At 41.4% G+C, this 22,846-nt stretch overlaps 1 protein-coding gene and 1 long non-coding RNA gene across 4 annotated transcripts in view; one reads left to right on the top strand and one right to left on the bottom strand.

Moving 5' to 3' along the window:
- The window catches only part of FMN2 (formin 2), a 271,921-nt gene that overhangs the window by 184,477 nt on the left and 64,598 nt on the right, over nt 1-22,846 (bottom strand). For all 3 annotated transcript variants that reach the window (XM_019500542.2, XM_059715762.1, XM_059715757.1), the window contains one exon: nt 15,644-15,705. In XM_019500542.2, the coding sequence (XP_019356087.2) occupies nt 15,644-15,705 (62 nt within the window). The remainder of the gene's footprint in view (nt 1-15,643; nt 15,706-22,846) is intronic.
- LOC109286413 (uncharacterized) lies at nt 3,836-9,957 on the top strand. The gene is made up of 3 exons (XR_009455973.1): nt 3,836-3,999; nt 6,886-6,954; nt 9,474-9,957. It is a non-coding gene; the product is annotated as an uncharacterized LOC109286413 (long non-coding RNA).

Genomic DNA, 22,846 nt, shown 5'->3' with positions numbered 1-22,846 from the left:
AAGCAAATTATTACATGTGTGTTACAAATCTTATCGTCAATAATTTTAAGCCTACTATTAATACTACTTTTGTATTTGCAGTCTTGAACAATGAAACAGAGGTTAGATAGATTCATTTTTTTCTGTAGTTTAATTCTACCAAGTATACTTTTAAGGTTTTGCTCAGTAGCAATGTATAGCAATGTACAGGGTGCAGTTATGACAGGAGATAGGTGGGAAGTTAATGTCCTTTTGGATTGTTAATTTTTTCCTCATTAAATTAACAGAATAATTTGTATTGGAATAATTTTTTGGCAAAAAGCTTATCCTTACAAAAGCAGGACCAACTGGAAATCATTAATATCTACATCAATGTATATAGATACCTCTGTCCAAGACCAATAAAGGTAAGGGCAGAATCACACCCCAAGCTTTTGGGACAAATCTGACTCCAGGGTATCTCTAATATGAATGAGCAACCCTAGTGACACCTTAGAGACTGATCTTTTATTAGGCAATTTATCCATTAAAATGTTTTACCCTTCTCTCCTTATGATGAAGGCATAAACCTAAAGGACAGATATTAGAAAAAATAGCAACATTTAACAGCAGTCATACCTATAATCAAACATATAATAATATATTAATATGCCAAAATTTAGAAAAAGCCCTGGGAATAAAAGAACTAGGTGTGTATTCACAACTCACCTTTCCATCACTGAAAAAGTTAGATAATTTATATCATTCCTCTTTGAAAATGTATAAGCTTTCATCTTCAATGGAATTTTAGTTTTAGAGAAGAATTAAAAAAAAACAAAACAAACACTGGATATTCAGAATATACATATAGCAATTATGCATTTTTTTATGCATTTTTTTTTTTTTATAGTTGAGACTGTACAGAGTGTATTTAAAGTTCAATTATTTGGGACACAAATTCTCCATATACATGAATAAAGCTATCAGATGTATACAAGAATATATTTTGGATCCACTAGCTGGGGCATAGTTATCTGATACATTCCTATCCCTGAATCTCCTATAGAGGGAATAACAGTGTTAGTCTCATCTCCCCAGAATCTTTCCATTTGCTATGAAAACCAGAAAGGAAGAGTACAGCATAGCTGTAGGCAACAGAGCTTATTCTTCTTATCTAGGTTTGTCCCAACAGTTCCATTGTTGAGAAAGTTAACATGCTTCCTCTCAATGGAGCTGGCAAAACTGTTTGAGCAAGCTTTGTCAAATAATTACTTTACGTAAAAGAACAGGAAAAGTCATTTTAGTCCAACCTTCTTCCTCTCCCCATTCCCCTCCCCCAAGCCAGGATCAACCTTAGGGAAAATGGCACCCTGGGTGAGCTTGTATTTTGGCATCCTCCCCTACTCTCCACCTTAAAAAAAATAAAAAAATAAAAAAAATAAAATAAAATCAGTGGTGCTGCTGCATACAGAGGCAGACAGACGGGGACATGGGTTGTAGTCTGATGGGGAGGCAGAACAGCATGGTGTGCCCAGCAGGCACCACTCCTGCTGTGTGGGAGCAAGGTGCACAAACTGGAGCAAGCACCACCCCACCTGCACATGCCTGGCCCAGATCCCCTTGAGCAGTGGCTGTGGATGGGGAGTGGGCTGAGCTGAGCTCTGCTCTTCCTGCCTGGGATAGGGATCAGACAGCGGGGAGCACTGCTGTGAATGTGGGCTGCTCACACATATGTATGTGTACACATGAACATGTATGTATGGTGCCCCCTGACCATAGCATCCAAGGTGGTCGCCCACTTGTAAGGCCTGCCCCTTCCCCTAGCAATCAAATAGGAAAGGTAAAGGAAGGTTTGAAATTTAGCCAGTGTCAGCAATTTAGAAGGGACACAAAATGCAAGTATTATCAGTGCATTGACTTTTCCAGGGAGTCAATCACCAAAACAACATGGAGAATAGACACTCTAAGATTACTTTAGGTAAATTAATTAAGGCAAAAATAGCACCAAAAATACTGAAATTGTTTCTGAGGAATATTACAATCCTCCATAGGTCACTCCATGTTTCAGAATGCAGCAGTTTATGAGGTAGACTGATATTATCTACACTCGGGCCAGTAACATCAAAAACAGAGGTTTCACATTTGTTTTCTTAAGATAGAATGGCAGCACAGTGGCAACATGACCTATCTTTCTAAAGTGTCTGCACTGGGCAACATTTTCAAGACATCCTGAGATAGGTGGCTTTAAGAAAGCCAACTCATATCTAGGAGCTTACCAATAAGAAGTGGAAGATGGAGAGATGAAGCATACTTACCAGCTGTATTCTGGTTTACCACAGTCTTGTCAGACACTCCCACAGGGAATCTAAAGACTGTACTATTAATTACGTGGATATGATTGCAGTTTCCTGAGCAATTGTTTTAGCATTTGCCATACCAGACTCAAATTTAGCTACTAATAGGTACAAATTTCTGTAGTTAGTTCTGGTTCAAGCAGTAGTTATAGGTACTGTTACAGCACAACTTCTCTACAACTTCTCTGTTATCTGATTTTTTCACTAGGAATAGCTCCTGTGCAGAATTGTAAAAAGTTAAATCACAATAGAAACATATTAGTTAGGTTTATCCACTACCCATGCACACTAGAAAAAAAAAGTGCATTTTCACTACCAAAGTCATTAATGTACAAGTCCTTCAGAGCTACTACATTCTGACAGACCCTATATCAAGAAGAAAACTACAAAGAATAATTAGTCCTACCAGTACCCCTTTCCCCCGCCCAATGTCTGAAAGCTCATTCTAATTAACAGTAAAATATATATATATATATATGAAAAGTATTTTGGGGACAAGGGGTGGGAGAAAATAACCAAAACCAGGGTGAAATAAGGAAGTTCAATATATAGAGTTATCACGCTTGCTAGAAAATTATATAATGCAATAAGGAAATAGTAATACTTGGCAGTTTCTCCACACACACACGTTATAGCCCAAATACAACATTAAAAGAGCTACAAAAAAGACATGTTAACTTTATTCAAGGGTTAATAATACACCATGGATTTCCTGCAAGATGGGCCATCAAGTATTGGAACTTCTTGCTGAATCCTTTCCATTAAACAAAGAACCCATTATATAGTCAAATTATTTCTAATTTATTGGCCAGCAGATGGTGTTAGAGGCACTTACTTTCTCCTATTTTACTTCTCTCTCCTGACTATCAAATGTACCACGAACAAAGCGAAAAAATATACAGAAAGACAAAAAGAATTTTGCATCCAGTGCAGAATTAGGGGTCTTTCACTTAACTGTTATGGTATACTGTATGCCAATCCAAAAATAAGGGATGTAAGTGTTCATTGTCACACAACGTTTATCAATAGTCAGCTCACTTACCAACATTTTCCCCACAAAGTCTGTGCATTCAGCATGCTCTGCTGCCTTATGTGATTCACTGGCAACAGGGTGGAGATTTCAAGTATTTTAAAACTAGTGTTTTTTGTACTTAAGATGTATTTTACTCTTTAAAAGTTTGAGAGAGATTCAACTGGATATTCCAGTTCTGAATCAGATTAAATGTTTCAGGCTAGCACTCCCCCCCCATCCTAGTAACCCAGGTAGTATTATCTGAACTGGAAAACAAAACAAGACAAACAATTTCTGAGAGATATTATAGTATAATCTGAGAACTATCTACTGGGAAAAATCATCAATTTCTTTGCATGATTCATCTAAAAAGACTTAACTGCCATCTAGTGGCTGAAAAGGGACCCTTCAGTATGTTGCCTTTTTTTATTTTTTTAGGTTTTTCTGTTACTTCCTCTTTCCCAGGCATCCCGCCCCACTTTATTTCTGGCTTGTATCTTTGTGTTCGTATTACTAGATGTGCTACAAGGTTCAGGTAATGACATTGTCTGAGAAGGGACCACTGCCTAGTAATTTTTCATCTAATGCTCTTTTCTAATCTGTCTCTCATCAGGTGCATTTCCTGGGAAATCAATTTAGAGATCTCTCATTTATTTAACTGAATGAGTGAAAAAGGTAAGCTTTATCCATTTCTCTTGCAGATTGGTAAAACATGCACTGATTAGGAGGTCAGAAGACTTCTAACAGAAAATGAGACTTAATACGCGCTGTTTTTTCTCTCTTACCAAAGGAATCCATGCAAGGAGTAAAAGGGAAGGGGTGGGAATCTTCTCTTGGTACCTCTATGAAAGCCAAGTATTCTATATGTGCTAGTTCATGTTCTAATTAGTCTGCATTCTAATAGAAATGCACCAGCGTGGCTTCATAATCACACGCACAAACTCCTGCAGGTTTAGAAAATGGCCCCTGGCACCTTTATCTAAACTTCACTGAACAAGATTTAGTTAAAGTCAGTGACATACCATGGGTCTCCAGCACCTGGGGGCCAATCCTTGCATTTCCCCCTACCCCCACCCTCCTCGTAGCAATACTTAAAGTCACATTGCATGATAAGAACTCTGAAGGGCCCAGTCTTAGGGATCACCCCACCCACCCTTGGAGCTCCCCTCACCTTCCCCGCCTGCTCACTTTTGGCTGTCCATGCAGTCTGTCCTGAGGGAGCAAGCAGGGAAGGGTTAACACGGCTGGCCAGCCCTGGCTGCTGCCACTTCTTGGCTTTTATTCTTGGGACTGAGCCTGGCCAGAGAACATCAGCCAGGCATGGAAGCCACAGGTAAATGGCCGGGGGGGGGGGCAGGGGGGTGGTAGGAGGGCAGTGGGCCTGATCTGGGCCAGCAGGGGAGGAGAGGGGGCAGGTGAAGTGTCTACACTAAGCTATAGCCTAGAGTGCCTATGAGCTGGGTAGCCCAAATCAGAAATAAACTTGCCCTGGAGTGGTGTAACTTTGACCTACCTAAAGGGTGCTTAAAACTAGTTTCAGGTGTTAATGTGCCCCAGGTGTTGAGCCCCAGAAGCCACCTGATATTAGTGTGCAACAAGGCCCTTAAACTCCTTCTGTCTGTGTGGGAAGCTGAATAGGGAACTTTCAAATAAGGCAAGCAGACATCTTAGAAAGAGCCACCAGGCACACTTCTTTCTTGCTTCATCCTCCCAGCTAGGAAGTGTTCCTGCATTGATCTCACAAATCTGTCAGTACTTCTCCACATACAACCTGTTCCTCTCCTCATTTTGCCTGTTTTCCAACTGCCCTGCAGTTCTATTAGGAAACAGTCACATAGGGTTAGAATAGGGACAGTACTTGGAACTTTTCTTTGCTTAATTACTTTTTTCTTACTAACTTCGTGCTCGGTCACATTAATTAGGAAACATTTTCATTCCTTAGAGAGACCCTGCACTTATCTGGCTGGGCTGCTGTTCTCAGATTAGGATTCACACATCCAAAGAGATAATCTTTAATCAAACAAGATGTCAAAGCCAAAAATCATCTTCTCCAAGTCTAGGGAACAGGTTTGACCACACTAAAACATATTTCCCAAAACAAAGTCTTTTAAATACTATAGCAAAATAATCTTTTGCCATTTAAACTACTTTTGTGTTAAACACTTTTTAAAAGATAGAAGTGGCACACATCCTCCAAAATGTTAGTCTTGGGATTTTTCTTTTGTATGTTTTGTCATTTATTGTTTCAAGAGTTCAAGCTTTTGATTGCTACTGTACTCAGATCCCTAAAATATCCTAGTTAATAACCTGTAGTTCCTGGAGACTGGTGTAAGAAAAATATTGCAAGTCAGTCTTATAAGAACCTTTTAGGGCATGCATCAGTAGGGTACCATAGTTTCAAATATCATGGAGAAATGCTCACAAGACAAAAAATATTTTTATAGGTAGTAGTAAATATATTGCATGTGGCAAAACATACGTTTCGTAATTTGAGATTTTCTAAGATAGACATGTTTTCTCTTTGATATTCTTGGAAAGTGCACCAATAGATCATTCAGTAAATCTGTTTTTGGTGCCTGAGACTGCCAGAATTATATTATGTAGTTTAGCCATTACTATTAGAGGAAGTGCATTGTGTTTGGGGGGGGGGGGGGGGGGCCGGCAGGGCTGTAATTTTAGTTGAAGGATTATTTGTTGGCAAAGACAGGGATGAACCAAGCAAAAATCAAGCGAGTCTTAAATTCTAAGGCACAGGAAATACAACACATTCTTGATAAGAAGCCCTTATGTGAAGAAAGAAGTTAAATAATTAATGTAAAATACTATATGATCAAAAAAAATTAAACCTGACCTTTCTGGCAAAATCACACCTTCTGGGTAGGCTAATACAGGATTGCTCATAGTCAGTGGAATGAAGGAGAATAAATTCTACCAGGGTGCTTTTTTATTTATTTTTTAAAGCAGCTCTAATGCAGGATATTACATATATACACTATTCAGGACAAAATTCTCAATGTATTTGTGATTTATATGTGCATTAAAAATACTTAAAAGCGGATCTGTATCGTCACCAAAATATTTAGTGTATAATGAAGATTTTTCTCAAAAACCGAACTAGATGTCTTCTGATAAGTGAATTAGGAATTTAGTTGGGGGAGGGGAAAACAGGGCACAGGAAGGGTGGTAGTGGGGAGGGGAAGGGACAGTATACCTAGGAAGTACCTGAAACATTCTGGCTTAATATATGCTATGACAATTTGTACAATGAGGAGGAGAAAAAACCCCATCTGGCCATCTCCAGAGTCAGGGCTTAGCACTGAACTTTTAAAACTTAACATTAGAAAATATACTGTAGGGTCTAATGCTGCACAGACAGGTAAATGTGGATGTATGACTTCTTAAAAAGCCTTTCCATAACTACCTTCCAAAGTCTGTAAACTCTGTCCATTTCCCAAATGGTTTTATATAAGAATCAGCCTACTTCTTTTGATATTTTTGTTACCCATTACAAATAAGTCTAAAAATTGACAAAACCCATGCTGCAATTACTGGTTTCTTCAGGGACATCTATATTATTCAAGAATACTGACAAGCAGCAGGTCTTGCCCACCAGCTCGTGCTCCACATAAGGTAAATAAGATGCCTTAATGCCTTACCACTGCTCATCTTGAGCTCTACGCCCATAGGCAGGTTAATGCATGGGTCCATGGGCCCCTGCCATTTAGGGGCCCACAGGGTGCCTGGGTTCCCATGGGAAATGGTGGGTTTCCCCTTACAGGCAGGTAGCATTCTAGCCTGCTTGGGGCTGCTGGAGTCAGACATAGGGAGCCTACATGCATGTGCCCGTCTGCATGCTTCCACACGGCCAGGAATACAGCTGTAGAGCATGGAGAGCAATTCCCTAAAGGTAAGTAAAGAAGAGGCTTGGAGGAGGGAAGGGGTGTGGGAGGGGGGAAAGATCATGTCCTCCACAGTGAGGGAAGGAGAGTGGGGCTGGGGGTGCTACCCAGCCATGACAGTGCATGGGACCTGGGCTCAGGGCAGGGAGCAAGGCAGAGCCATGGGCAACTTGTCCATGGGTCATGGGGGGTGGCTCTCTGCTGCTGCATGCACCCCAGATCTGTGCATGTGCCCCCGAGATCTGCTGCACAGGGTGGATGCTTAGAGCTCTCTACTCTGCTGCCTCTCTCAGGAGCCCCACACTAGGCACACACTGGTGCGTTGTGCCTCCCAATACCAGGCAGGCAAGGGTGTGTGGCTGGCATGGTTCCCCTAGGGCAAAGGCAGCAGGGTGGAGAGCCCTGAGTGCACAGTGGGCAGCCCACCTCTGCCCTCACCCTGCTCATCTCTGCCCCAGTCCAGCCATGGCAGGGGGGTGGCTAGCAGGGAGAATACATGGGCATGTGCCACGCCATCCCCAGTCCATCTAGGTCCACCCAGCTTCCCCCCCCCCTCCGTGGGGCAGCAGAAGGCAGGAAAGGGGCCCCTCACCCCACTGGAGTCCATGAATTCATGTTTTTAATGGGGTGTGGAGGGCCTCCAATTTTCTGTTTGCCCAGGGCCCCAATCAATCTTAATCCGCCATTGTCTATGCCTCTTGTCTGCCTGAAAAACAGCAGCAGGGAAGCTCCGTATGAGAACTTTGCAGCCTCATTTCCAGGTTTGTGCACATGGAATGGAAGTAAATGGCTGGGTCATGGAGTTTTCAGGAGCATAGAGAAGCAATTTGGATATAGACTTCATCCATAAAACATGTAGTTTTTTTTCTGCTTATAACATCTGAGGACTGGCTTTTGCCAAAGAAGGGAAAGTTATGAGAAGCTTTAATTAAAGACTGCACTCAATATTGCCTTAGTCCTCCTTTCCTTTGTCCCGCGGGGAAAAAAATAAAGATCTCTTAGTTGATTGACTGTGGGCTTCAGCAACCCAAAACTGGAGACAAAACCAGAATAAGAAAAAAAAGGGTGTGACACCACAGATAGGAATGTTCTTCACTGCATCACCACACAGGATATTCAAATTGAACTAAGCCTAATTTGAAGAGAAGGATCCTTTCCAGAAGGATTTATCTGGATGCAAGGGCAATGAGGGCAAGTAGCTATAGTAGACATCTCCATGAACTTAAACAAAATTACTGTTTAAGTTTGCTGAATTGCTTAGAACCATAAATTACCATAAAGGGACAGATCCAGGAGGGTGCACCAGTGCACTTGCACCTGCCTTTGATTCCTTCTCCACCCAAAGTTTAAAACCGATTGCCTAGTAGCAAAAGGAGCATTTCAAATCAGCATTGAAGGAGTTCATTGATTTCATGACTCAATTATGATCTATTTGATCCCTACTAAACTCTTTACTCCACAGGTGTTAATTACCCTCTTTTCTTTTTAATAGTATTGATGTTCCACAAATCAAGCTAACTTTGTTCTGCCATTCTGCTCTGTTAGCTGCTCTTGATAATGAAGCTATTATTTCACTGCCCTGCAGATTTTTTTTTTTTTTTGCTTCAATCCTAAACTGAATAATACAGCCCTAGGCTCCTAGAATATTACTAAAACTTCTAGTTTCTTTTTAAATGGAGAATGATATGTTATCTTATATGTGATTATGCACATCATCATCTGCATCCCCCTTTTCAAAATTCTAGATCCACCCATGTGACCATGCAAAAAGTATGTTTGTTGCATGGGTAGAAGAGGAGGAGTGGGAACTATGGGCTAAATTACAGGAGAATTTACATGTATACAGATTAAGCATTTTCTGTTCCTGCTTTCAGAGTTAAAAAAAGAAAAAAAACCCCCAGGGATAAAGCATGTACATTCCAAATTCCAAGTACTTACCAGGAAGTATTTATCTCTGATACTTCCAAAAGAGCAACATGTTTTGTGAGGGAAAGTAGTATAGAAGAGAAAATTAGTACCAGCTGATGGGGATTAGAACCTATACAATTTTGGTAAATCCAATTCGGTAAATAATGGAATAACACAGTTTGAAATTTTCAAAAGGAAGGGTTTTAGCCACGTAGTTCCCATGTGTTTCAAAGATGAAGTCATAACTAAATTCTCTGGTCAGCCTTTAAAAAAAATATATATATATATATATTTCACCCAGTGAGCAGAGCACTGAAAAATGTGATCTCTTTTTCTAAACAGAAAATGAAACCAACAAGGAGCTGATGGGCAACAGAACAAAGACAAGAACGCAGACCTTGCTGCCCCAGCCTGGATAAAATAAAATGACTAAAGAAAACAAAGAGAAAAAAAATAAAAGAGTAAAGAAAAACTAAATCAGTTAAAAAAAACCCTCAGAAAAAGAGAGAGATACATGCTTAATTATTCAAATACATGCTTCCACATGAACCTCAGGTCTCTGAATACTGAAAACAAAGCTGAGAGATAAATCAGAAGACATGACAAAACAACATTTTAGTTTTTTAATACAGATCGTATAACTTAAACCCAAAAGTGTACTGCTAATCTTGGAAGATATCCATGTTTGTCTGTTGAATAGTCTTTTCCCCTCCAAAACCATAAATGTATTAAAATCTATTAGCCAGTTTTTAATTTCAGGAAAGATGGGATTGTTCTGTTTGTGATGCAGCAATTTTCTGACCATTAATAAAATACTTAATAGCCAGTTTCTTTAGTATTTATTACTGAATGGGAGGTACAGGAAGAAACTTGAAACAGGATTCCAAAAACTATAGAATATTACATTTCCACATTAATGTTACACACCACTATACTTTATTTATTTCTAACAAATTGCAATCAACTTGTACTTCAGTTTTCTATTAATAAAAACATACACACCCATCTACCCTTAAATCCTTAAATTGGGTTTCTTTAGATCAGTAATCAGCTTGCTAGTGTTATTTACTTTAATGACAAGTCAATCCAGTGTCATTACCTTTTGCCCCATTAAAAGGAGAGAAAACGGGCACCAGTTTGCAGGCTTTTTATTTATTTTATCTAAGTATCTGCTGGAAATTTATTCAGATTAAGACTACTACAGTTGCATTTTATAAGAAAATGTGGAAGCAACTTTTATTAAAACGTTCATGATCTGGAATATAAATATAGACCAACTGCGAATACTATATTGTTTACCAGGTACTATTGCATTTGATTTGATTAATGGCTTCCAGAATTTAAATCTGGCTAATTACATAAAAGCGAAAAACATCTAAAATGATGCATTCCAGTGTGTCAAGGTTTAGTTGTGCGCTTTTGATATACACTTTTAGTAAAATAAACAAACAACCCCAACCCAATATTTGTAATGAACAAATCATTCTGATAGTGTCATTCTACTCAAAATTTTGGGGTTTTAACCAAAACTTTTAGAATAAGGTAGGATATTTGTGTAAAGATTGGTAAATTTGTAGAACATTTTCTACAAAATGTTCTACAAATTTACCAATCTTTTCACAAATATCCTACCTTATTCTAAAAGTTTTGGTTATCCTTTAGCAGGGATGGTTAAGAGTAGCTGTGTGTAGACCCTATTCAATTCAGATTCAGCCTGAATCAAGGACAGCGATTCGATTGGTTGATTTGGATCACTGTCCCTGATTCAGTTAAGTTGAATCAGAATCTGAAGATTCAATGCTGATTTGGAGGATCAGTGATTCGGACATAGACACAGCTTTAAAAGTTTTTTCTACATACCTCGAGTTACCAGCGTGGGTTGTGAATGCTGCAGCAGATGAAACGTCCTACAGGAGTGCAGGGGGGCCCTCCACGTGCTTGGCGGTGAACCCAGAAGTGGATTGGAAGTACTCTTGGTCCACTTCTGGGTCTGCCAGGGAGCACACGGCACTCCCCCCTGCCCCCCCCCCCGCACCCTTCTTGACTCAGCAATCAGCTGCAGGGGAACCCTGGGTGCCCCACCCCCAGACCTAGGAGGTACCAGTTGCTGAACCGGGGAGCCATGGTGGGGGCCCCCCATGTGCTACCTGGTGGACCTGGAAGTAGACCCTAAGTGCTTCTGATCCACTTTTGGGTCTGCTGCCAAGTGCACTGGGGAACCCTCCATGCTCCTGTGGGACCCTCCATGCACCCCAGCATTGCGGCATTCACAAGCTTCCTGCTATCTAGAGGTACGTAGAAAAAACACTTAAAGCTGTCTCTACGTCCAAATTGCTGAATCTTTCCAAATCAATTCGAAGGGTTCTGATTCGATTTGGAAAGATTAAAGGGTTCTCTGATTTGATTCCTATTCAGAGATTTGACCACTAAGTCAGACTGAGTCTCTGCTGGATCGAATCAGGGACCGAAGCATCGCACAGCCCTAGTTAAGAGCAATGGAATAAAAATAAATAAAATAAAAGCCTAACCTTGTAAAAACCTTATGAACAAGATTTAGACAGCCCCAATTATGTCACTGCCCTCATTCAAATCAAATTTCAGGGTTCAGATGACTTCATGTAAGAGTCAGAATGATAAAAATATCCTACAAATAGGCTTTGCTCCTTCCTCATATTCCTTCAGAATATTCACACATTTGTATTCCTCCATTTCCAAGTAACTTAGTGTACTTATTCATTATTTGAAAAGTAAGTTGTTTCACTGTTTGATCTTGAAGCTTTTGTTCAAGTGGGTCAGTCTTGTACAAGGAGGCTAAAGTTTCTTAATTTCACCCAAAGTCAGCTGCCTTCATGAATTCACTACAGACCATACAATAACTACTGAACTGTTAAATGTGGACTACAGGTTTTCTTATGCTGAACAAATCCAATCTACCCTGAATTTTCTATATTAACTAGTTTTGTGGGGCCAAATGCTATTCCATCTATTAGGCATGGAAGTGGACTTGGGTACCCAAGTACAATTCTATTCCACTCTGTCCAAATCTCTGAAAATTCAATTAGTGCATTTACTTTTGTAACATGATCATCTTAGGTTAGGCACAGACATTACACATAGACTAATCTAAGTGATTAGAAATATATCTAAACCTATAACTGTACAGAATTTGGTGCACACAGACCAGTCTAAAAATGGCAGAACTTGATCTAACATGGACCTAGTTCAATGTTCACTCAAATCTAATTGATTTAGGTTAGACTGGTGAATGGAACTTCTGTACCAGATCCCTGTACCAGCTCCCCTACTGATTTAAGTTAGATCACTGTCCTCCAGTATCCCAGCCTCCTTTGTTATCTCCCGCAACATCTCCTTGCAGGGAGGTCCACTAGAACTAGGTCTCCACTCAGCTGCTCTGGCACAGCACCCAGCAGACCTTGCCCCTGAGCTCTCCCAGAATTGAGCCAACACAAACCCTTTCCCCCACTCCACCTCCTGCTTTTGGTTATCTGTCAGCCCTAAGAGGCACCAGGGGACACACACACACACACACACACACACACACACACACCCTGACACTGAGCCCAGGAGAACCCCAGAACTCAGGCACAGACTTACAGAGCTCAATCCTGGCTCCTGTACACCCAGCCAAGGACCCCTATACCCCTGTACTTGGGTATAGCCCCACAGAGCCTGATGCTGGCTCCTGCACACCTAAAGCAGGGACCCCAATGCTCCCATACTGAGGCACAGCCCTACAGAACCCAACCCTGAATCCTGCACACCCAGACAGGGATCCCCATTCCCTTATGCTCAGGAACAGCCACGCTGAGTCTGACTCTTGCTCCTACACATCACATCTCAGTGACCAGAGCCAGGCATCCTGCCACCTAGACTCCAGCATGGATTTCTCTTCCCCCCTCAAACCCTCCCCAAGCAGGAGCTAGTGTGGGCAGCTCACCTCTGATGGATCAGGGTGGCAAAAGGCAAAATATTGGGAGTGGGCCTACGTGGAGGCAACCCTGTAATCTCCATGGATCAGCCACCACAACAGGTGCCTGGGCCATGGGCACCTGGGGTGCTGCAAGGCTTTTTTGGCCTGCAGATACAGGGTCCTGGAGTACTAGGGCAGGGAGACATGTGAGGGGTATGATTGCCCATGCTCAGAAGCCAATAGGGGTGGCTCAGGCACTCAGCAGCTTCTGGCAGCACAGGGACCCCACGGAGCATGCTGAGAGGTATGCATGAGTGCCCCCAACCTGCATGCCTTGGGTCAGTGCAGGCAGCCTGCATGCTTCCCCCACCAAATGGCAGATGCGTATACTGTTTGCTATCAATCTAACATAAGCCACTTACAGAAAACTATGCAACTTAGGTCAAATCCATCTCGGGCTTTTTGAACATCTGTACGTAGTCTTGGTCCTAAGACTGAGTCACAAAGAATCAGCAAAGAGGAGGAGCCATCAACATTTTTGTTTTAACAGTTTTTTTCAAGAACTAGAACAACATGGCCTGATGGACATTACATTTAAAATGCAATTAACTGCTTAATTGTGTCTTAAGCACTAACCTGGCCACATGATCATTCAATTAATGGTGTGATAAAATGGGGAATAAGCCACAAAGTTTTAAAACAAAATGTACAATAATTTTGTAGCTGGTTCCTATCATGCCTTTGATTGAAACTGTGGCCAGTGGTCCCAGCCTGTTGAGCAAACAGGAGCCCTTCAAGCCTCCCACGTGTTCCAGAGACTGGGAGTGCTAGTCAGCTGACTGGGGTTCCCAGCTGTGGGAGTGCATTGAGCCTTTGGCTACAATGAGCTTCTACAGTTGGAAACACTTGTCAGTTGACTGAGGGTCCCAGCTGTGGAAGCCTGGATCAGCTGATTGAAGGTCTCAGCCAGGGGAGCACATGGAGCCTACTGTGCGACTTGCTGATGCAGGGGGAGCCTGGGATCATGATCATGTGGTCCCCTGCACCAGCAGTATGGAATCTGAAGCTCAATTCTGCAATCATACCTCCTGCCATGCACATGTTGCATGGCAGGAAATCTGATTGTTGGGATAGTGTGGATCCTATCATGCCTTTAATTCAACTTCTGCCAGTGGTCTCAGATAACTGTCTGCTTGCTTTCTTTGTAGATAGACTAGAACACGGAGCATAATATTTCCTTTTAATTATCACTTTTGCATTACTATTCACAGCATTGGTCTAATACCACTTACTTTGAAGTAACTACAATTGGTTTCAAAGGTTGTAGATTCAAGTAATCTCCAAACACATGATAAATCTCACCTACTGTTCCAGACATCTGGAACTTGGTGGATGGACAGTTGTAACCAAAATGTCTACTGCTAGCATGCTGTGACAAAATTAGGCCTACAATCCTTTGTTCTTATGCAGAAACAGAACCAAACTCTCACAAATCTGCCTCTCTATGTGCAAGGCTAAGATGGGAAAAATGGGAGTGACAGAATGAGACAGTTATTTAAAAGAAGTAATAGAGTATTGACAGAGTGGAGAGAATAAAAGGAAAGCAGCACTGAAAAAGCATTCAATTTCCCCCTAAACACATTACTTATGCATGCCATTCTTAAGATTCATATATATATATATGAGAAAAATGCAAAATACTCTTAAGAGATTCTCCATGCTGGAAATATGAATTGGTTTCTGATCACCAGTACATTTGTTTTAGAGTGAAATATATTTTACTATTAGTGGTGACTTGACCCTTTATGCTTATCCTTTCTTAAAATGACTAGCAATTTCTGACTACCAACAATATAGACTTTAGGAAGGCTGAACTTTCAGAAAGTGCTGGCGCCTAATTCATGGAAATGGGATTTATTTAATGTTTTGAGTTGGGAGAGCAAATGGCTAGTAATCCAAGATTTGCTGCATTAAGAAGCTGGCTCTTGTCCATATTAGCCCAAAGGATCAATGTGACTATTCACAAAGACGCAAAGCCAATATGCATTATTTTTTATATATTCCAATGATTTCAATTAAAAAAATCCTACTTAATCCTCCATATCATAGTAGTTAGTTTTAGTTTCTAGTTAAGATTTATTTTTTAACCAATAGTAAATGGGCAAAGCCACATCTTTAGAGTATTCCTGGTGTCACAGGGAAGCGCTAAAGGTAAAGTTTTGCACATGTAGTTTTGGCTATAATTGGAATAAAAAAAATACCAGTAACGGAATCAAATAAGACGTAGCAACTGATAAACGGTTAATATGTGCAAAAGCTGACTACTGTTCACTTCTGAGGGAAGACAATAGAAACTTACTTCTTACAATAACTATTTTCAGTTCTATGAACAGAATATAGATTATGAACAAATATTATAGAACAATTTATTTCAAAATTTAGAAGGAAACAGACATTACCAAAAATGCAGTGTCAGTCTACAGAAATGTGGTAATTGTTTCCAAACAGTGTCTAATGTAGATTCCAAATCTTACTATTGCAAGTATAATACATGCTGTATATTACTTGGCTAATATCTTACCTGTACCTGATGAATATCCTCTGTGCCTTGCTTCTGTGTTTCTAAGATAGCAGCTTCAGATTCTGTTTTGAAGAAATGAACACAGATTCAGGAAGTGTTTTATTGCATATGGTGCTAAATTTTTCATTATCCAAGCTCAAAGGACCTAATGGGGAATAGAGATTGAAAATAATTTTTCTTTCTTTAGAACTGAACAGATTTTATATGTACCTAATTTCTGACTAGATTGTTTTGCATTAATTAAGATTTATTCTTCATTAAAGGCTACTATATTCAATATTTGTCTGCCACACCTGAGTAAGTTATACAAGTCATTATCAAGAATGTGTTTTTCTTCTAGTCAAATACTAGGGTTTACATATTGCTCCTGTTTTCTTCTCCTTTATAACTGTCCTCAGAAAAGCTATAAAAAAAAGACAAAAATCTCCATGAAAAGTCCCCACACTTTGTTCCACCATATAATCCCACTAAGAAATAGAATTTGTCCCCCATGAAATATTCAACCAAGGGTGAAATTATACAATAGAGTTAACAAATGCTAATTCTAAAGAATATTAGTTTGTGCTAAGGTTAACTAACTAAGGTTAACTAGTGCTAATGATCAATCACACATTCAGGGTTAATAAGCTCTCTAATGTGCATTACTCAGACCTGGTGCCAGAGGCCTAGCAAGCAGGGGCATGACTAGGATACGCAAGTCTGCTCCATGCCTGCCCTGCTCACTGGCTCTCTAGCCACAGTATACACCAGGAAGGAACAGGGGAAGGGCCCCCCATGCCACTTGGATCATTTAATTCATCCCCCAAATCACCCCATTACCACCCCCCGCCACAATATCAGCCCCCAGATCACTCCTCCACTCTGTGATCAGCCCCTCCCACCCCCAGATTGCCACACTGTCACCACAATCAGCCTGACAGCAGCAGCAGCATGGGTGGGGGATTCCCCCTCCCTTCTTGTTCCTGGGCTCCCCAAAACCCATGCCAACCCTATGTACTTGGATCCAGCTCCTTGCTTTCTCTCACCCCCCCTCCTGCCCCCTACTCCCCTTCAGTTATAGGGCCTGACAGGCACTGGATCTGGGCATGCTGGGGAACCATGGTCTACTGGGATCCCAACAGAAGGCAGGAAAGGGGAACCTAGAGACCAGCACCTCCACCACTCTTGGGTGGACTGGAGTAGCAAAACAATGATCCAGGGTGGAGGGGCCAATGAGGGGTAGAAAGGGCAAGTAGGATGGCAGAGGATTGATCTGGTGGTGAAGGGGGTGATTTGGGACCCAGGGTTGGGGACAATTTATGGGGGCAGAAAAGTTAAGTTAACTTAAGTTAGATAGCACAAGTCGAAGATAAACTTTGCCCAAGGTGGCATAAACTTTAAGATGCTTAAAAGGCATTTTGCACCTGTTAATAAAGTATAATTGTTCAAGTCTGAAGTGCTCTTAAGATGGGCTAGTTGTAATGTGTAATCTCATGTAAAGTATATAGAACCTTTTAAACATATGGGTTTTAAAGGAGTATGGAATAGTTAAAAAATGACATAACTTGATGATGCATTACATTTTTCCCTCTTTACCACAGCACTTTTATGACACTGATATTAATTTAATGGAACTTTTAGCTCATTGCTGCCCAAGCTTTCCTTTTTCCAATTTTTTTTCATACAGTAAAAGTCTCTTTGAGATAGAGGAACAGAGCTGCCAATGTGGCTAGTCCCAGTTGTACAGACATGGGAACATGCATTTCAGGATGTTCTCTAAAACATTTAATGTGGAAAACTGAGAAGCCCTTCAATCAGACTGACTTCCCTTTGGACAGAGAAACTATCTTCCTATCCCAGAGCTAATTTAGCATCAGGGCACAGAACTGCCTATAACAAAATTTCAAAAAGATGAACCACCAGTCAGACTGAAAAATAAAAATAGCAATAAGTTTTCATTTCTAAAAAGAAGTGAAGTAAAATAGCTTCTGATCCAAGGATGATGACAGATAATGTGAAAACTCAACAGGAACAACCATCATCACCCATGCATTGCTTAACTCAGTTTATAATCTTTTTTTTTTTTAAGTCCATTCATTTCAAAATAACAGTTTAAAAAAGATCTACAGTTCAAAAAACAAACGAACAAACAAACAAACAAAACCCCCTAACATATCTCTTTGGCAATGAAAAATAAAACAGTGAGATCAAAATCAAGAGCATTTCTCTATTTCATTTCCCTGGCAGATTCACATGTGAAATATGTCTGTCCTCCTTTGTACTTTAAAGGCTGGATAAACCACAAATATTAGGGTTTGGAGGATTTTATGGTGGGGGGAGGGGAGGTTGAGAGTGAGAGAGATGCCTTTTAAAACAAAACCTTTAAAATACTGACCAACAGTTTTATTTAAGTCACACAAGTTAGATGGAAACCTTGATTCTGGTAATGTAATTTATTTCAGTAAGAAACACATAGTATGCATTCCAGCTTTGTTTCTACAGTGCAGTATTTCACTGTTTGTCAGACAAAAAGAATTAAATTTTGTGTCAGCAAGGATGGACTTGTACAACCACCAGGGCACATACAGTACTTTAAAGTTATTTGTTAAACCTTTAGAGAGAATAATGAAGATGGGTTTTTCTTTTCATTTTGTAATGGAAAAAGAGAGCACCATGTGGTTAAAAGAGAAGAGTACAAGTAAAAAAATTCTTGCTTCCATTCTTCACTTTCTAAATACTTGTCTGACCTTAAACCATCTCTCCGTGCTGTTGTTTCTTAGCATGACAGGACAACACTTTTCTAACTGTAAGGGATACTGTCAGGCATTTTTGTTTCTTTGTTTTTCATTAACCACTCTACAATGCTCTTAGAAGTATGTTCATGGAAGGAGCAGAGTACAAGTGCAATCAAACCCAGTATCATGGGAGAATAAAAAAACCCTAGCAAATAGAAACACCTTACCCAAACAAAAAAGGAGTATTTAAGTAGAATTTAGTCACCTAAATCCAAGAGGACATTTCCCACCCCCACCCCACTTTTTTTTTTTTTTTTTTTGGTGCCTTGAAGTCTACAGACACACCATTTTCACAACTAAAATGTTCCAGGACCTAGTGTGTCTGTTTCTGTGTAGGCCCAAAATGGATGTCACTTTGCCAGGACTGAGGAACTCAGTGCCTATCTTCCACCCAAGTCTAGTCCATAGACCAGGTGCTCCTCTACCTAGCTAAGTGCTTACAGACCAACAAGCCCTAATAACAAAGATTTTAGCAGCCACAGCAACTTTAATTCAGAAACATAAAATCCCATCATGAATGTACACCCAAGAATTCATCCTTGATGGCAGCAAAATAACAATGATCTGATCAGAGAGAATGCAGTACACAACTTTTTGAGATGACATGATATGGTGATCTTATCTATTAACTATGCAGAGGAAAAAGAATCACCTCTAGTTCAAGAGCAACAATGTGATAATTGAGAAATTATTTCCATTCACCATTCTCAGCAGTCGTATTGATAATAGATTAAATAATTGATCATAGATGAAATATTCAAATCAGGAATATGGTGCCAGTGGTAACATTTCTACTAACTATTTAACTACAAGCCTAGCTGTAAATAACTATCAAAGGGTTCTCATGTTTTGCCTTTATTTTTCAGAAGGCGCAGTCACCTTAGGGCTTTCTTACACTTCCATGTAGCATGTGCTAATTTTAATCAGTTTAAAATTTAGCACATGTTTTGATAAGTCACATGTTAAGGGTTAATACCCCTATAATATGCTCTGTTCTGAGCTGCCCATAAAAAGTTCTGGCAAGCAGGGGTATGGCTAAGCCAAGATAGCTCTGTGCCTGCCCCACTTGCTTGCTCTCAGAGGCAGGATAGGTGGCCCAGATTGTGGGTAGCTCAGGCTTGGCAGAATCCCGTTAGGCCTGCCATATCCAGCCCCCTCTCCCCACCCCTCCTCCTGCCAGCCTGAATTAAGCTAGCTACAGTCCCCCACCTCCCCCATCGTGGGGCTCCCTCCCTGCCCATCCCCTATGGCCCTCACTGCTTACCCCAGTTTACCTGCATTGCAGGCACTGACCCAGGGGGAGCAGGAACGTACAGGGCACCCCTTACCCAACCACTGTCACTGTCCCCAGTGCCACTGGGCCCAGCCTAGAGTAGCAGTGGCAGCAGGCAGGTTTCTGGTCCCTGCTTGTTCTGCCAGGACAGTGCTTGGAGCTGTAGGTGACCCAGGAGCTGTTGGCTGTGCTGTAGTGAGCAGGGATCTGAAGTGTGTGGGGGGAGGGCAGGCCTGATCTGAGTGTGCGTATGTAGGTGGGGGAGGCTGGCACCCAGCTGGGCCTGCTGCACTGCCCAACCTAACCCCCCCTACACCCTCAGATTGGGCCCACCACATTGCCCACACCCTCCTGTACCAGGAATGCCACAGTGTCCACTCCTTACCTCCCCACCCTGCCAGCCTGGATTGGACCCACTGCACCATGCCACCTGCCCCTCTGCCCCACCTACCACTTGCTGACAGATTTGGTCAGCCCCCCTGCACCTTTAGATTGGCTACCCCTCCTTGCATCCTAGTTGACCACCCACCACCCCCATGAGAGCTCCCAGAACTGTCCCAGAAAGCAAACAGGGAAGACAAACCCACCCAGGACACTGTTCTCTGGGCAGTAGTTGCATGGCAGCCACAGTGATGGTGTCTGGGCAGGTGGGTTCCCCTTCCTTGCCTGCTCCCCTGGCCAGTGTTGAAAGTGCAAGTAAGATGCAGGGACATGGGGAGCCCTGGGCAACAGAAATGGGAGAGGAAAGGGATTCTACCTTTAGGTGCTATCACTGTGGGGGAAGATTGACCAGATGAGAGCAGTGCCTCCTGGGATGATGGAGAATCACTTCCAGCTTGTTTCTGACTGCAACATGAATTGCCCAAAATGAAATAGAGATAATCCTTGATGGAAGATTATCTGTGAGCCACCTATAGAGCCCTTAATATGTGTTTTCCTGCCCTAATATGCCTGTTTTAAGCACCGCCGCCCCCCCCCCCCTTGTTTTAAGGGCTTCCATTTACTTTAACATGCAACAACACCCTTAATGAGTGCCTATGTTCCAACACTTTACACTTCTGCTAAGGTTAAAGACAAATTTTATGAAGAATTATCTAGCACAGTCAGGAAGATTCCAAACACTGTGAACTTGTATATCCTGGGAGACTTCAATGCCACAGCAGGTGCTCATAGTGAATCCTGGCCAACTTGCCTGGGTTCGCATAACACAGGAAGTATGAATGATAATGGACAAAGGCTGTTGGAGTTCTACTTGTATCATAACTTGTGCATCACCAACTCGCTCTTTCAAACAAAGCTGTGCTATAAGGTATCATGGAAGCACCCAAGATCTGGCCACTGACACTCTTCACTTGGCAGTCCTATCCCAATAATAATACCCTCCTTACTTGTAGTTACCATCTGATTGAAATGCTGCCCATCCATTTGTGGTCACTAAGATCAAATTGAAACCAGAGAAAATCTTCTAGTCTAAGTATCAGTTTGGTGTGCATTAACATCACCGATATACCAATACATCTTATCTTCATAAACCCTGACGTTTATGGAGGCGCTGGAGGAGGCTGCTTCAGACCTGCCTTTGGACTGAAGAAGAAAAGTGAGGAAGCCTTAAAAAAGATCTGTCACTACTGATTCTATACTTGGCAAGCAGGTCAGAAGAAACTGGGATTGGTTTGAGGTGCACTCACAGGTATTGACTCTATTAATCAAGGCCAAACAAGCTGCTCTATTAAATCACAAGAAGAATGCCTCTGATGGAACTTGGAAGAAACCGAGGAAAACCAGGAGTGTTGTCCAACAAATCTGAAAACACTGAACCAATGATTATTGCTTGGGTCCATGTGAGGAAATTCAATCTGCATTTGACACCAGAAACATCAGAGGCATGTATGACAGAATCAACAAAGTGATAGGTCCAACTGCAAAGAAGTCAGTTCCATTAAAGACAGCATCGGGAGAAGTCATAACAGACGGAAAGCAACAGAGGGAAAGACGGGCAGAACACTATCTTGAGTTCTGTTCAAAGGGAAGTGATGTCACTGACACAGCCCTTAGCTCCACTGAGAGTCTGTCTATCCTTAAAGAGCTTGACGATATTCCAACTGTTGAAGAGCTAAGTAATGCCACAGACAATCTGGCCAGCAGCAAAGCCCCAGGAAAAGACAGCTTTCCTGTAGAAGTGTACAAAACCTGTGCTTCTTCTCCACCTATATGAACTTTTTACTCACTGCTGGACAGTAGGGACAGTAGCACAAGACACGTAAAATGTCAATATAGCTACTCAGTACAAGAATAAAAGTGACTGCAGCAACAGCTACTCATGGCATTTTATTACTAAGCATTATTGGAAAGATCATTGTTTGGGTGGGGCTCAGCTGACTTCACAGCCTTGCTGACCACATTCACCCTGAGTTACAGTGTGGCTTCAAGCGAGTAGATTCACTATACTATATGTATAATCTTTTCACAATGATAAATTCAAGAAAAATGTAGGGGACAAAGGATGCCCCCCCCCCCCCCAACACACACCCTCCAAACTATCCTCATTGACTTGACCAAAGCCTTTTACCACATTAGCAAAAAGGGCCTCTAAATGACTGGAAAAGTTTGGCCATCCACCAGAACTCCTCAGGATAATCCACTCTTTCCATAATGGAATACAGGGAAGATTCAGTTATGATATCTGAGGCTTTTGATATTCAAAACAGAGTCAAGCAAGGCTGCCTTTGCCCCAACCCTTTTGGGATCCCCCCCTCCCTGTCTTCTGATTTATGCTTTTGGGACCACCACTGCAGACATTTAATCTACATACATGCTCAAATGGAAAATTATTCAACCTCACATGCTTTAAAAGAAAAGAAAGTTTGGATTTGTGAGCTGCTGTTTGCTAATGATGCTGTAATGATATTTGATACAGAAAATGAGTTTCAAAGCCTCATCACTTACCTCATTCATGTCTGCCAAGAGTTTGGTCTTACAATCAGCAACAAGACAACCAATGTTATGAGCCAGAACACCGTTTCACCACCAGCAAATCACAAGAAGGTGAGAACACATGCTTGCATCATCAACACTCGTTCATATAGCAATGAATCCTGGACCACATACTCTTCTGAAGAAAAGTGCCTCAGCTTTCACTTACATTGCCTTCACTGC

This window comes from Alligator mississippiensis, chromosome 1 (genome assembly GCF_030867095.1).
Source record: "Alligator mississippiensis isolate rAllMis1 chromosome 1, rAllMis1, whole genome shotgun sequence".
NCBI lineage: Eukaryota > Metazoa > Chordata > Crocodylia > Alligatoridae > Alligator > Alligator mississippiensis.
This window is presented reverse-complemented; position numbering and strand designations above follow the sequence as displayed.